This window comes from Limulus polyphemus, unplaced genomic scaffold (assembly GCF_000517525.1).
Source record: "Limulus polyphemus unplaced genomic scaffold, Limulus_polyphemus-2.1.2 Scaffold2344, whole genome shotgun sequence".
In the NCBI taxonomy this organism is placed as follows: Eukaryota; Metazoa; Arthropoda; class Merostomata; order Xiphosura; family Limulidae; genus Limulus; species Limulus polyphemus.
Window position 1 is genome coordinate 18,931 of NW_013667954.1, and position 16,687 is coordinate 35,617.

General features: G+C 33.7%; 1 protein-coding gene across 1 annotated transcript in view; it reads right to left on the reverse strand.

Annotated features, from left to right (window-relative positions):
- Positions 1-326: 326 nt before the first annotated feature.
- The window catches only part of LOC106466686, a 38,635-nt gene continuing 22,274 nt past the window's right edge, over positions 327-16,687 (reverse strand). The window contains exons 3-7 of the mRNA XM_022394755.1: positions 9,358-10,600; positions 5,224-5,373; positions 4,319-4,448; positions 1,233-1,316; positions 327-987 (exon numbers count right to left, since the gene is read on the reverse strand). Coding sequence (XP_022250463.1) covers positions 788-987; positions 1,233-1,316; positions 4,319-4,448; positions 5,224-5,373; positions 9,358-10,600 — 1,807 coding nt within the window. The 3' untranslated portion in view covers positions 327-787. The remainder of the gene's footprint in view (positions 988-1,232; positions 1,317-4,318; positions 4,449-5,223; positions 5,374-9,357; positions 10,601-16,687) is intronic.

The following is a 16,687-nucleotide window of genomic DNA, read 5'->3' on the forward strand; positions in this document are numbered from 1 at the left end:
TTTGCACACGAAGTGTACATATTTGCATAATTTGCAATCCTGGAACTTCAAAGTCTGATATCTGTGAAACACAGGTAAACAATTTTGTAAGCATGATTTCCGGACACCTTTTATACGCCAAGTTAAGGAGTACAATCTTTTGAATATTATTATTGTTGTAACTGTTGCTTACTTTTAAATATGAAAATGTGTTCAAAATATATAAAAATTCTTTGCCTATAAAGCCCAAAGATAAAATTCAAATTAGTATTGATTAATACTACAGTACAGTGCTAGTGTAATAATTAGTACAGTGCTAGTGTAGTATTGTGCGAATTATATTTCTATGTGTCTTAAAACTCTAGAAATTTTAAATGTAGAGGAAAAAAAAACCTTTATATTTTCAAAAATTGGAATTATTTGCTACTAATTACATTCTTATGCTTAACCCTATATTTAACTTTTCAGGATATACTCTAAGTGTACATGGTGAGGATCTGGTTTACATAAAACCTCAGTCTTTTTTTTTTACTGTACAGAGCAACCTTTGATTTCTCAGAAAACCAGAACACGTTTAATCACTCAAAGTGACTGTTGTTCTTTAAAAATTACTCTTTCAAAAGACGAAATGTCCACTTCTCCGCAAACTGGATTTTGATTACTAGGAAGTCGTTCTTCACCAATTCAAAACATTTGTCTTTTAGAGGATACTTTAAAACATCTCCGGGAAATTTATTATTTCCACTGCACAGGAAAAATCGTTGCTTTTTTGAACTCAATGTGACCTGATTTGTTTTAAAACACTGATTTACAACGCTTTAGGAATATTAATTTTATTTGAACTTTCTTCTATCTTTTTAACAGGTGGAAAGACATTTTGGTGAAAATGACCAATGACATTGCCGGCGGGTCTGTAATTTGCAACCACCACAATCTTTCCAAATCGTGTTCTTGTCTTTCCGATTCCGAACTCCTGCGTGTTTCTCCAAACCATTTGTGTGAAGTGATCTGCATAAGATAAATATCAATTTGTAATGGCTCGAAAAGGCAGACTTATATAACTTGCTTCATCAAACTGTCCAACAGCCAAGAATAAATCAGATATAACAGAATGTAAATTTTTAATTTTCTCCATCTCAGAGAAATATGTAAATACAACAGTAACGACATAAGAATATAAACAAGAGTAAAACTGTAATTAACGTTATTTTACCAATAAAATTTCATTAAAATTCGAAAAAATAAATTCTTACTGGATTTAACGTGTAACAACGATGGTTTCTGATAAAAATCGTACATCTTAATTTCCTGGTACCAATACTTGGCCACCTGGTCTCCTGGAAATGAAAAAAAAAATCGCATATACTGAACAGTTCATGAATATCAAGTTCAATCCGATATCTAACACCAAAAATTCTACATGTGTGTTATCATGCGCTTTATAGGGTATTTATTAAAACTGACGCAAGTTATTTAAACTTAATATAGTTGCAGGTTCTAATCCTAGCACTGAACATGCTCACCCTTGAAGCCGTGAGGGCGTTATTACGTGTCGGTCAACCCCACTATTCGATTAGAGTAGCCCAAGAGTTGGCGGTGGATGGTGTCTTCATTCTAGTCTATCACTGCTAAGTTAGGGACGGTTGGTGCAGCTAAAGCTCGAGTAGTTTTATGCGAAATTCAATAAATAAACAAACAAACTCATGAGTAAACATGGTAGAGTTTCATATTTCCAGGTGAGCAGCAATATATATATATTCGCAACTCAATCATCTCAGTAAATTAATTCTTGATCATTAATTTTTAACCAGCCATGCTTTAATCTTAGAACAATATTCTTTCAATAAAAAACCAACAATTCAGTAAACATACAGAGTTAACAAGCCTGATTTAAACAGATATGATTCACTTTCTTTCACTTCATTTTTAACTTATAACGAGTTGTCTGTATTTTTATGATCAGAGTTTTATTTCTCTCTTGAACACCTTCTAAGTGTTGGCTAACTTGTGAAGCGAATTATTAAAAATACATGTTATAATTCGAAATACTGTACTGATATATTGCTCATACAACGTCCCTCTGGATAAGCTGAAAATTCATCGCAGATACATTTTAAATTAGACATGTAAAAGTCGATTCTATCTAAAGAACATATCAAAAGGGTAAATTATTCTGTACTTATTTTCAGTGTGATATCATAAAGCTACATGTAACAATAGAGGAGCCCAGATTATGCACAATAACAAATAACTACTTCTCTGAGCGAGCAATCCTCCAATACGAATTGTTAACACACACAAAAGCTGTGTACTGATGAGGCTGCATGTTGTAACCTTGTAATCAACTATTCATTGGACAGGAAATCAGTGATAGTGCGTGAATCAAACAACTAATTTTTATGTGTTGTAAGTTAAATTATATTCTTTCTTTAAATTTAGTTTCATTAACAATATTGATTAAATGTCTAACATGTACAATGTATATATATTTTAGTTATCTTTCATATATATATATATATTTTCCAGAACTCGTGAGATATTATTGATATTATTGGGGAAAATATCAATTACTACAAGAATTTCTAATCACTTCGTTAAATAACATTGTATGTACCTAATTACACCAGTATATTAAGTAAGCTATTTTCACTATGTTAATTTTTAGTTCTAGTTCTAAACCATGTTAGATAGCTTGTAACGTTTAAAAGACTTGTAACGTTTGATTGTACAAATAAAAGATATTGGAACAAATTCAATTCAAACTCAATTCTGTACCGTATTTGCCACAGTTAGGAAACATAAAATTCGTATACTTTTCTATTTTTAACAGTATTTGAATAAAGTCTGCTATACTTTCTGTAATACATTTTAATTGCTAATATCATTAAGCATTATATATATATATGATTAACACTTGATAATTAATGAAACGTGTTATGAAACATCAGAACAACAAAGTGTTTGAAAAACGGACAAAAATGTTTTGGTTGAAATTCTGATCATTACATATTAGTGTTATTATTCTCCACGCTTTGTTTATAATATTATTCTAATTGGTGTTTTATATTTTATATATCATAACGTTCACAAATATTAAGAACGATTCTTGTCGTTTTGACACAATGGAATATTGTTTTTATATTTACACTAACGCTTCTATTTATTGCGTGGTGTTATTTTAAATATAATCCCAGTGTCAAAACTACAAGTGCAAGTATGTTTTATCACAAATTATCTCTCTCCAACTTCAAATAATCTATATAATTAAAATAACAATGTGTGCCAGTCAGTCAGTTCGTGCGTGTATGCGTGATCGGGCACGTGGAAGCCCAATATTTCTATTGACTAATTGTACGGAGGTAATTTTATTTTTATACGTATGCAAAAGTGAACGACGTTTAATTAACGTGCATTGTTCTACACGAGTGCAAAACTACGACATTCATAACATTAACTTTAGAGATTATTACTTTGATAACATAAACAAACATGCAAGGAAATACATTAAGTTAATTCTTTACGTTTCCGTGGTTTATAAGTAACGGAATACCATTGCATCTCAGTACAAATTCCAACAGACGTTTAAAAATCGACAATTAGGCCTAAAGTTTAAATATGCACGAGTTTATTCTTAGCCTTAATAGTCACTACCACAACTTCATTGATTTCTTGATGCTCTACAGCTAACAGATTGCACAAAAGAAAATAATTACAGGTTTCAGATGATATTTAAATGCGATTTAGACATATATATACATACAAGAAATTTACACAAAACACATGACGACAGTTAATTTATACACTCCTTGATACCATATTTTTAAGAATACACTATTTTATAACTATTATACGTTTTTAACCATTTCAATACAGGGGCTTAAAAATCGACAGTTAGGTTTCAAGTCTATGATGTCAGAAAAGCCCATAGGTTTAAGATGTCTTAATATAAAACAATAAAACCCTATAACCCGAGCGTTTTCGACAGGTGGAAAAATGTTTCAGTAGTCAAAATATTTTAGTACATACATCGTACGAAAAGCACGAGCTTATCCCTAACGTATCTATTATTCTAGTATTAATCAAAAATCGTAAAACAATTGTTAACCCTAGATATAAGATAATCTAGGCAGAACAAGGCCAGACGTGGCCAAGTGATTATCTTGCTGGGATGGGGATCCAAAGGTTCAAGATTCAAATCCGCAATATACTATTGAACTCACTCCGGACTTTCAGGTGCGGGTGCATTATAAATATCTATTCGATTAAGAACAGGTGTATAACCCTTGAAAATACTAAGTACAGACAGAGTAAGTTAAAAAATCAATAATATATACTTTACCTGTTGGATCGGCGTCTGAAATACCAAGACATTTACAAAAGAGGTTCTGACCGATGCCCATGTCGTTTCTGTGGTAAATTGTATTTGTATGAGCAAGATGATTGGCCCAATCTTGAGCTCGGACACAGAGCTAAATCAAGAAATATATTAAATAACATACACAAATCAATTATCTGTATTTCTGATTCACCTGACTATGTATATCCTTAATCAAATAATTAAAGAATTAACTTCAGTAATGTTAACTATATATATACAACAGTTGCAGATCTAAACCTAATACGATACAATTACCTGAAGGATGAACGAAACTAGTCACAACATGGTTTTTCTTACACTTTACAAACGACTTGCTGAATTATAACATAAGTAACATGATTCGACAAGCATAGAAGTTTATATCTGGATCTTCCAGCTTAAGGCTAGCGATTCAAAGATTTAGCAACTTTTCAAAAGTAAAAGTCATATAACTCTTGAGGTAAAATCCTGTTAGTTCGGAAAATGATGTAAGTCAACGTGAAAGGAAATGGCTAAGCTTGCATGTTTTTGACGACTAAATCTCACGTTTTAAGCCAGGAATACTTGTTGTTGTTTTTCAGTACATTTTATGTGCAGTTTTTATTTGTTGCTTTCATGCTTACTGTTGCCAATGGCAGTGATTGACAGTTGAAGTTAGGACATAGAGGATCAAAAATACCAAAGTATAACCTTTTCTATTTTGAACCTTCAGTTTTTGATGAAACTGAGTGATTGGAATTTTGCGAAATAGAAGAACTTATTGCCAAACTTTTCTGTATTGCAGTTTCTGAATATTCTGACGTGTTAAAATACATATTTACAAACATGTGTAGGCCTACTTATATAATATAACAAAAAAACTGTTGAACTGTTTTGATAAACATTACCTGAGGGGAGAGAAGAAGAGGGGGTGAGCCGTGGAAGCTTCGGAAATTATTGTGCCAATGAAGACTGACTGTGACGAATTCACTCTGGTTGTACCACATGGTTATGTCATCGTCATGATAATATAGATTTAATGGACGAGTCAGAGACACCTACAGGTAAAAACATTCACATTAAGTGATTTACTTTGTAAAGTGGATAATAATCTTAACTAAGAAGAAAAATATCTTTAATGTATAAAACATGACTACTCTTGAAATGAGCACCTAGGTTTTTGAAGATATCACATATGATATACAATCTGCATAACTTAATATTAAACTAAGCTGAATTTACTGTAAAGATAACAATGTTTTTTTTTAGGTTTTACCCTAAAATTTCTCTAAATACCCAAGTTACGATGAAATAATTACCTGGATTTATTTGTGATTTACAATTTAATCTTAAACTTAGAAAGTAATCTGATGATTTGTTGTTTTTATTATGACTCTTTTGATGTTTCTTCGACCATTTACGTTTTTTTTAAATTATTCCTGGCTATTTCTAAATTAGTCATTATTATTCAGAAACAGCTACAGGTTTTTCATTCTTAAGTATGACTGAGTGAAATTTAATCATCTAGAAAAAAAAATGTGGAGAAGTCTTTAAAACAGGAAATTTTTGAAACGCTTTGATATACAAGTGTCTGTTACTAAATGGTCGATTAAGTGTTGGAATGATGCGTTCCATTTGTCTCATATGACAATCAATCCTTTCACGTACACTATATCCATAAGTATGTCATTACAGAATATCTGTTTTCCTGCAAAATACATAAAAAGTGTTTCCTTGGTGAAGTAACTACTGATATTACTTCTAGATGACACAGAAGATGAAGACAAGAAACTACTAATAAAAAATAAAATATAATAGAGCACCTGAACAGATATTAAATTTGAGTCTGAGTCGTACTTTTAGTAGAGTAACTTTCCTTGTAAAAGGTCAACAGAAGACCTTTAACTATAATATTAAAATTTCATAAATGCAGTTATTTTGAGAGAGCTTAAACCATTAATAATGGTTTAGTAAATCTTTCATCTCTACATCATACCGACAGAATTTTCTAAACATTAATTTTTTTCGTTGGATGTTAACCAAATAAAGTGGACATTGTCGATTCACGGGCATTTGCAGGAAAGATAAGTAGAAGTAATTATATAAAACTATTTTTTCAACTTACCTCTTTTCAGGTTTTTATGTACGGCAGATTCTTTACAATAGGTGTCTGTGACTTATTGTTGATAAATTTCACCAATAAACAAAAGCACACAGTCCACTTGTTATAAAATAATATATTAGGACAGCTCAAACGTATATACAAATGTTCGTTACACTGTTGGTTACCACACTTGTATCCAGAGTTTGAAATTATAGTCTCTTTTGCATCAAAGTCCACACAGGCTGATTCATTAACTTTAGAACACAACTTGACAAGATGAATTATTCTTCTCTACTCTACAATACAGTCTGTGATACTTTCACTCTAAAATCATCATTGTAACTATTGGTTACCACAGTTGTAGCCAGAGCTATAAATAATTGTTTCTTTTACGTCAAAATACACACATGCTGGTTCATACCCTTTAGAAAACAACTGACAAGACAAGTTATTTCTTCTTTATTCTGTTATTACAATACAGTTTGTGATAATACACTTTAGAAGTCATCATTATACACTCTTTATGGTTAAATTCATAGTCAGACAGTCTAGACCTATTTAACTTGAACTACATTTTGGACTCGTATTTATAGCCCGACAGAAGCCTAGAAACGTTCCACACTCTACGAGATATTATGATTCTACAATACTCCATTAAAACAACGAGAAAAACTGGAAGGTTCTAGTAACATGACGAAAACGTAAACAGACCTGCAATAAACTATCGCTTCTAAAAATAACTACCTTTAACACTCGCGCTAAACTTAAACTATCTAAATGATAAAAAAATTTAAATTTAAATAATCGTGTATATCTAACACTTCCTGTTGTTGTTGTTTTTATTGAAATAACTTAACCTCAGGACACAAGATTCATGCAATTTAACGTAATTTACAAAGGTTAGAAAATATAATTTGCAAAATTTTGATTTTGTGGTTAAGGCTAGCTCAAGATTTTTATTCCACATTCATTTTATCGTAGCTGTTCAATATCATTAGTGGTGTATCTAACTTCATCCAAATATTACAACAAATCTCATACATATGATAAGGTTATTTTTGGAAGTAGCGTTTCTGTTGATATTTTATAAAATTGGGTTTGAATGAATTAGTTTCCTTTATCAACCTGATTTCGTAGACTATATTTGAAGATGATCAGATCTGTTCCCGAGCCATCTGATTACACTTGTACAAGTTTTTTATCTTTCAGAAGGTTAGCGATTTCAATATCCATTAATTGTATTGTTCAGAACAATTACTTCAAAACATTTTCAATGAAAAAATATGAACTTCGTTTGTCGTATTTTAAAGCATTCTTCAGAACAAATATTAAGCACAATAGTTTTTACTTAATCGAGTGAGAAGAGCTAAAAGACATTCAAAATTTTGTAATATACATAGACAAAAAACAATAATTTTACATTAAAGCGATTTGCACTGTTATCTTAATTATTTTTTATCAATTTCTTAATATTCTAAAATATTCTAAAAATCTAACCAAGATTTAATAATTTCTATTATATCATAGTCTTCCAGTTTTACGCATAATAACAATGGAGCTTGGGAAATTGTGAATAAACATACCGGTAGGATAAATAGGGCATCGAGGAATTTGGAAAAAGGAAATTCAGAGCAGAAGAAGTTTAAGAGTGATAAGTGTGTCATATTAAAGGATATACATAGTAGGATCAAGAGCATAAAGAGCAAAATTAGTGAATTCAGGGCTGTAAAGTTTAGTTTAAACTATTTTTATTGAATTTTTTTAGAGTTTTCACAAACATCCTACTATCTAACCAGCTTAAGTGAAGCCCATTTCTACCAAGCATATAATTTACCCTTACCCCGAAGAATATCCCACAGGACCAATCAAAATACCTTTTGCTCTAAGAAAATCCTTCATAAGCTGTCATTTAAATCTTAACTCCTGATAGTTATTTCTGCACGTAGTCCGAGACAGCACTTCAAAAGGAACACTCGTTGGTTCCTACTCCTAAACAAACTTTATGATAAACTGGCCGTCTTCACGTTTCGTACGTATTTGCCACAAGACAGGTTGCACATCTGTACAGGTAAATCTTAGAAAAGTTTAAGTAACCATATTGTTACTTGAACTCTCTGTCAATTTGTGGTCATACAATTACCTTAAGGGGTGACCTACAGCGAGGCAACTAGTACGTTTAACACAAGCGGCTGTTTTTTGTTATCTGTAGCTGTGTAATTACATAATACAAAATGTCCTAGGGATGAAATACCTTAGCTGGCAGAGCATGACATTTAGTTTTAAAATCTGTATAATTTTACATCATAGTACTACTGATCAGAACATTGATGTGATTTATATAAGTACCAATCTATTAATTTTCTATTTTATCCTATTATATAATTCAGATCATTATATTTATTTTACTTAACAAGATCTTTTTTTGTGCATAAAAATAGTTTGTTTAAAATACATAGCTAGAAACAAAAAGTGTTATTTAACTGTAATGTAATCTTAGAATATCCAGTTCTGTTAGCCTGTCAACTCAGCTTCAACATCTACGAGTTACAATTCTTACAGAGACTCTACTATAAACTACCTGAACTTTGTTCGAGAAGCTAATCTTTTCTATGATCGTATTCACATCTTCATCACTCACATTGTGGATATCTCTACTTTCTTCTCTCTACTGATGAACTTAGCAAGTCTACTAAATATTAGGAATACCCAAAGGTTAATACAAATGCCTATGAAGTTTATTAGTAGCTTGTAGTACAGCAAAATAATTGTAGAGGGAAAGAGATAACGCGAACGTTATCGCATCTAGAAAAGTAAGAAATAAACACTCGAAAATTTTCGCTTGTACAAAAACTACAGTTGCCTGTTTCTTTGACACACACACACACATACGTACATACATACATAATACCTACGTAGCATGAACAAAATGCATACTTACCTTGTTAATTCTTTCAATAGAATTATCTTTCCAGGAATACGCTGAATAAAGCACTGAAAGACATTGGTCATCAGATGATTCTTTTAAAGAGCGCTGTTTATTCTTCACTGATGTTCGACGAAACGTTAACGGTGAATGTGAATATTTGACAAACTCGGGTAATTCAAACGACGAAATCTTTGATGAAAAACACGAATGTTGCAGGGATTGATTGTGCAAACACTTTAATGTCAATGGGTTTTGATTTTCAGGGGACATTTTGTGGGGTTGGTGATATGACTCACATGACTTTTGGGGGGAACGGTTACTGGAGTCATTTGCCCTTAATGGGAACTGATGTGGCTTACATATTTTTATCGGAGATTTGTCATACAAATCTCGCTTCTTAACTGTGTTTTTTGGTGAACTAAATGGTGAGTATTGATGACAATCAACAGAAGTCCAAGCTTCTGAACGTAAAGCAGTAGTTAGCCCCTTACAAGGGGAACACTGCACGGTTGGTTGGGATTTATATGGAGAATGTACGATATGTTCCTGATTTGTACACAAAAAATGTTTATTTTTCTTATGTCCTGTACTCGATGAAAATTCAGACTTTTTTTGGACACCAGAGGTAGATTGTACAGTCCTCTGTTTACATTTAGAGGGAGAGTTATTGGATGTCTCTTGATGTTTACACGAACACGAAGAATATCTGTCTGACTGTTTACATTTACAGGGAGAGTTATTGGATGTCTCTTGATGTTTACTTGAAGACTGCCCAGTCGTTTGTTTACACGAACACGAAGAATATCTGTCTGACTGTTTACATTTACAGGGAGAGTTATTGGATGTCTCTTGATGTTTACTTGAAGACTGCCTAGTCGTTTGTTTACACGAACACGAAGAATATCTGTCTGACTGTTTACGTTTACACAAATCACGCTCTTCTGTGAATTGATACTTAAATGAGTAAACCCCTGTTTTATCTTGTTGAATGCACATCAACTGCTCTGTCATCTGTTGTTCATTATATGAACTATATCTTTCTGTTTGCCGACTTTTCCACAGGGAATGCTTTTGTTTTTGCTCATGTTTTTGCGCATAATCCTTGTGATTTTGTCGATTTTTACTTGGAATATCTCCTTCCAATAAGCGCTTTTTCCACGGGGATTGTCCTGGTGAGCTATTTGGTGTATACTTTTTAGGCGACTTCCGAGGTGACATACATAACACTCGTAGTCTTTCCACCACATAATCCATTCTGAAATAATTAACAGGTCTAGTTCAGAAAAAGGAACAGTGCTCTATAATAGTAATTGCAACGAAAAATAACGCCTATACTATTCTAGCTTGATTCTTTTACTTAAGGATTGTTCTTTCGAGAAATACAATTTTTTTTTACAGTGTTTGTGTTTGGAACAGCCTGGTGGCTAGGGACTCGACTCGTAATCTGAGGATCGCGAGTTTGAATACCGTTCCCGATCATGCTCGTTCTTTCAGTCGTGGAGGCGTTATAATGTGATGGTCAATCTCACTATTCGTTGGTAAATAGTAGCCCAAGTTTTGGAGGTGGGTGGTGTTGATTAGCTGCCCTCCCTCTAGTCTATCATCTGGAAAGTAAGAACTGTTAGCGCAAATAGCTCTTGGGTAGCTTTGAGCGAAATTTTAAAAACAAACAATACAATGTGTATTGAATTTCGCTCAAAGTTACTCGAGGGCTATCTGCACTAGCCTTCCCTAAGTTAGAATTGAAAGACTAGAGGGAAGGCAGCTAGTAAACACCACCAACCGCCAACTCTTGAACTACTTGAACTGACCGTCTATCATAACGCCCCCATGACTGAAAGGGCGAACATATTTAGTGATTGAATTTGAAAAAGGCAACTGTGTATCCTCAAAATACACCTTAATATAGACTTCGAGTTTAATCATAGCAAAGTATCAAGGGTTCAAATCTAATTTAAGAACAATTCGTACAACAAAGAAAACAACTAATATTAAATTTTCAAAGATGAAAATATTTTCAAAACTTGAAATTAGTCATTAAGGCTGCGTGAATTTAAATACTAAAGGCACATTGAATGAACTGATACAAAGGAATAGATATTATATGAAACTTAAATGAAAATGTAATAGATAAGTAGCTTTAAAACTTATCTAGGTTGACGTTTCCTAGAAGTTAACGTATCAGGATGTGTATAGTAAGATTTAAGGTTCGCAACCCGCTCTGCAGTCTCAGTGTGGGTACATTATTAGAGTGATAGTCAATCGCGTAGTTACATTTATTTTTGGCTGATTGCTCTCTGGTCAGTAATTCAAAATTAGGGGTATTTATACTTGAGCCGTAGGGCCGCTTAGCCTATTTGCACATAAGGTACATTTAAGGTTTAAACTTCGAATTTTATTCCAAAACTCAACAATGTGTTATAAGGCTAATGAACTTCACGTTAAATAAACAAACTGGACGTTAACTGAAATAGGCTTAGTAAATAACCCTTTTTATTCATCAGCTAAATACTTCATTTAACAAGGCTTTGAATCAAAGGGTTCGTGATTTGTGTTTCGTTGCCAAAAAATTGCGCTCCGAACTTTGCAGCCGTGGGTGCGTTATAAGAGTGAAGGTCAAATCCCACTGTTCGATTAGAGTAGCCCACAATTTCGTGTTCAGTACTGTTGACTAGCTGTCTTCTCTCTATAAGTTACAAATTAGGAACGGCCAGCAAAGATAACTGTTGTATAGCTATGCGCGAATATCTAAAAAAAAATATATATATATACGTAACTAACAGAACCTACCTACGGACTTATTGTATAGGTTCGTGTTTCTGGTATGGAGGTAAAAAAGGCATCTGCGTGGAGAAATAATCATTAATTTTTAAAAATACCATGCTGTCAGCATTTATGGTAGTGGAAAGTAATACCATAAGTAACCTAAATCAGCGTTTCTCAACCTTTTTAGTAACACTGCCCATTTGAACTTTAAAAGATTTTCTGCGACCCACCGCAGAAGAAGATTATAGAAGTATGACACGTATGACAATGTTGTTTTGTAGTTGCTATGCTGGGTTCATGCGCATGACTTTAATTTATAGTTAATTATTTGGTATTTCGCAGTTTCCATTATAATTTTGCTGTTTTGAAATATCGTCGTCTAATCTTAAGCCTTTTCGTGGCCCACCTCACATCCCTTTGCAGCCAAGCAGTGGGCCGAGATCCAGTGGGCCGAGATCCAGTGGGCCGAGATCCACACCTGATACATTAAAAAGTATGTTTCAAGTATTAACATATCAAAACAGAATTAATGAATAAGTATAAGCATGGCGATACTATGGTAAACTGCTCCCGGCATTTGTACAAGTAAAGTTACAACCAGAGAAATGCTTGTATGGATTAGGATTTGCAATTTATTAGTGGCTAAATCTTGGTTCTTGATCCTAACCTGCCCCGAAAACCTTTATTATTTAAAAGATCCATTCATTACTCTGAAACAGTCGGCAAGCGTCACTGAAACAACTTTCAATGATATGAAGCTCTGATTAATGTGACATAACAAGGTTGGTAAGAAAGCTTACAAGTATTAACTTACTATACGTTATTTAAATTTAAATAACTATGCGTCTAGTCAGTTCAAAGTTGAATAATAATAATGTCTAAATACTTGACGGTTTCACTCGTGTAGTAAGAAATTTGTTGTTTGTTTTTGGTAAGTATAAAGCTGCAGAATGGGCTATCGGCACTCTGCCTGCTTCAGGGATCCAGCCATGAATTTTAGCGTTATAAGCCACCGGAAGGCTGTTAAGAAGATACCCCGATGATGGCTAGTTCGAACTCGCGACCCTCAGATTGCGAGTCAAGCGCACTAACCACCTGGTCATTGATTTCTAAATCGTACTAAAATATTCTGAAACAAATGTATAAAAAACATTAAATGTTCTTATATTGCGTGAAATGATAAAACAATTAATACATATTGATCTTAATGGTTTACGTTGAAATGTAACACTGTGATTGCTGATAGCATGGTAAGTCTCCCAACAGTTAAAATTTCTAACACTTCCACAAACAGCTGACCATTTCATGTTATATACTTATAAATACATAACTTCACACTGATCTAACATTTCTTTTCATGAAGGGTATAAAAGCAATAAGAGATACGACAAAGGCGTAATATTTTCTCAATCGTTTGACTTAGAATGTAACTACATGTATTAGTTGAAATCCTACGATATTTTACCGGATGAAACCAGAAGGAGTTATCGTTTTCTATGCCTTTGTCAATCACGATTAGGAATTAAAAAGTCAACGAAGATACCTTTTATTTTAAATAAAACATTGGAGGAAAAAATATTATTAATTACATCCACCTTACTAAAAATAATCTCTTGGAGTTAGACTCATTATCTAATGTAGTTAATTAAAATATTGATTTTAAAGCTGAGCCAGCAGTCTCGACTTTAGTAATTACAAATCGAAAATCAAATTTTGTTTTCTTAAAGTTAAAAGTTCTTTAAAATAACTGTTGCTTTATGATCCTTGCAAACTTTTTAACTTCATGGTATCTCTGTTTTCATACTAACTTTAGTATGGTAAACTAAGGTGAAGACTGATAGATAAGGATTTAAAATTGTAACTTTATTAATACATGTGTAAACATCTTGTTTTCATAATAACTTTAGTCTGGTAAACTAAGGTGAAGACTGATAGATAAGGATTTAAAATTGTAACTTTATTAATACATGTGTATACATCTCTACAAGGTGTTGCATGTTATGCGAGTACGTTTTGATCCGCGAGTATGAATACGTAAGTTTCAGTCTTCAGGCATTAGGTATACAAAATGATATTGCTCTACTGTACGTTATACTGTTGAAAGTTTTATCTGAGAAATAAATTTTAGGCCTAATTTTTATGGCATCATCCCATAAATACAAAAGTTTGTACATATGTTTAACATATTGGCACGAAGCTACATAAGGGTTATCTGTACTAGTCGATCTTAATTTATAGACTAGAGGGAAGGCAGCTAGTCAACTATTGGGCTACTCGGAGTGAATAGTAGAATTAAATAATCCATCTCATAGTGCATCTACAGCCCCAAAGTATGTAGCGTAATTTGTGTGGCAACGGGACTCGAACCATAAACTCTATAATTAACCACTAGGCCACTCCTGACCCTAATGCAAAGGGACTTGAATTGAATAATTGAGTGTGGTCCTATTATATTGCTGTTACTAAGTGTGAGATGGTTTACACTTGTTCAAGAAGATCCACCAATCGAAAGTACAATTACATGAAACTATTTTTTTTTCATAAACTGCCAATAGAACTTTGGAATATATATATATATGCACAAAATGATTTGACATATAGAAACATGTAACAATATCTACTGATAAAAAGTTATCAGTGCAGAGGACATTTAAACAAGAACATGCGACAACACTGAAATGGTTCTACTTTTGTTCTTCATCCATTAATTAATATTTACATTTATTTGAGTGAGATTAATACTGTTGTCCAATAGATGAATGAAACACCAATTTTTAATTTTCAGTTAGAAAGGAAGTCTGATAAGGTCGGCCCGGCATGGCCAGGTGGTTATGGCGCTCGACTCGCAATTCCACCCAGAACAATCAGAGGGTCGCGGGTTCGAATCCCAGTCCCACCAAAACATGCTCGCCCTTTCGGTCGATATAATGTGACGGTCAATCCCACTATTCGTTGGTAAAAGAGTAGCCTAAGAGTTGGCGGTGGGTGGTGATGACTAGCTGCCTTACATTGCTAAATTAGGGACAGCTAGCGCAGATAGCCCTCGTGCAGCTTTGCGCGAAATTAAAAACAAAACAAACACTTATCTAAAATTAACTTTAAAACTTTGAACAGAGGTTCAAAACGGCTTTAGAAAATACCGATAAACTAAGGATCCCTTAATTAACTTAACAGAAGAAATAATAAACACATTGAATAAAAAACCACTGCACGGTCGGATGTTTCCTCGCCTTAGAGAGAGCATTCTACACAATTTGGCACAACTGTCTTAGATATAAGTTGGATTTCCAATTGAAATTATTCGCTGGTTATCAAACTTCCTGGAGCATCGCAGTAAACAAAGAATATCTTCTCTCACGAGGCAGAAGCCTCACAAGGAAGAGTGCTTAGCCCTACCTTGTTCATTATGTATGTAAACGAAATGCCTCTAAAATACTCACATTTTGCACAATCCTAACCATTGGCAGACGATGTGGCCATTGGGAAGAGTATCCAAAATCCCATAACAGCATCATACCATATACAACCACTATAAACGGAATAGAACAGTTCTGTGAGAAATGGAAGGTCAAGATAAACACGGGTAATATTATTCATAAAATCAATTAAACAAGGCAGAACAAAACCCAGCTATACCTAGATTCAATACTCCTCGAAGTCTCCACAACTGTAAAGTTCTTAGGGTTTACTTACGATCCAAAACTAGAGTGGATTAAATGTATTAAGAGTATCAAAAATCGGATCTGGCTTAGGGCGATGTATCTTGTGTGTCTGACAGGTAAAAATCACGGAACTTCACCAGACGCCATACTTAAAACATACATCAAGTTTCCTCTGATAAGTATGAAAATGCAATTTCCGCATGTATGCACACTGTCACGAAAGCAATTATATAACGAGAGGCCATCATCTAAAACTTCATCCACAGCATGATCGAGATCTAGTTTCCAATCATGATGGACGTGTAAAAGAGCCTGTGAAGAAAGTGGAAGTCACTGGTAGTGTACGCCCAATTCTTTCACACTTTGTGGAAGTCACTGGTAGTGTACATGCCAATTCTTTCACGCTATGTGGAAGTCACTGGTAGTGTACATGCCAATTCTTTCACACTTTGTGGAAGTCACTGGCAGGGTACATGCCAATTCTTTCACACTCTGTGGAAGTCTCCGGTAGGGTATATACCAATTCTTTCATACTCTGTGAAAGTCACTGGTAGGGTACATGCCAATTCTTTCACGCTATGTGGAAGTCACTGGTAGTGTACATGCCAATTCTTTCACACTCTGTGGAAGTCTCCGGTAGGGTATATACCAATTCTTTCACACTATGTGGAAGTCTCCGGTAGGGTATATACCAATTCTTTCATACTCTGTGAAAGTCACTGATAGTGTACATACCAATTCTTTCACACTCTGTGGAAGTCTCCGGTAGGTAGTATACCAATTCTTTCATACTCTGTGAAAGTCACTGGTAGGGTACATGCCAATTCTTTCACGCTATGTGGAAGTCACTGGTAGGGTACATGCCAATTCTTTCACGCTATGTGGAAGTCACTGGTAGGGTACATACCAATTAT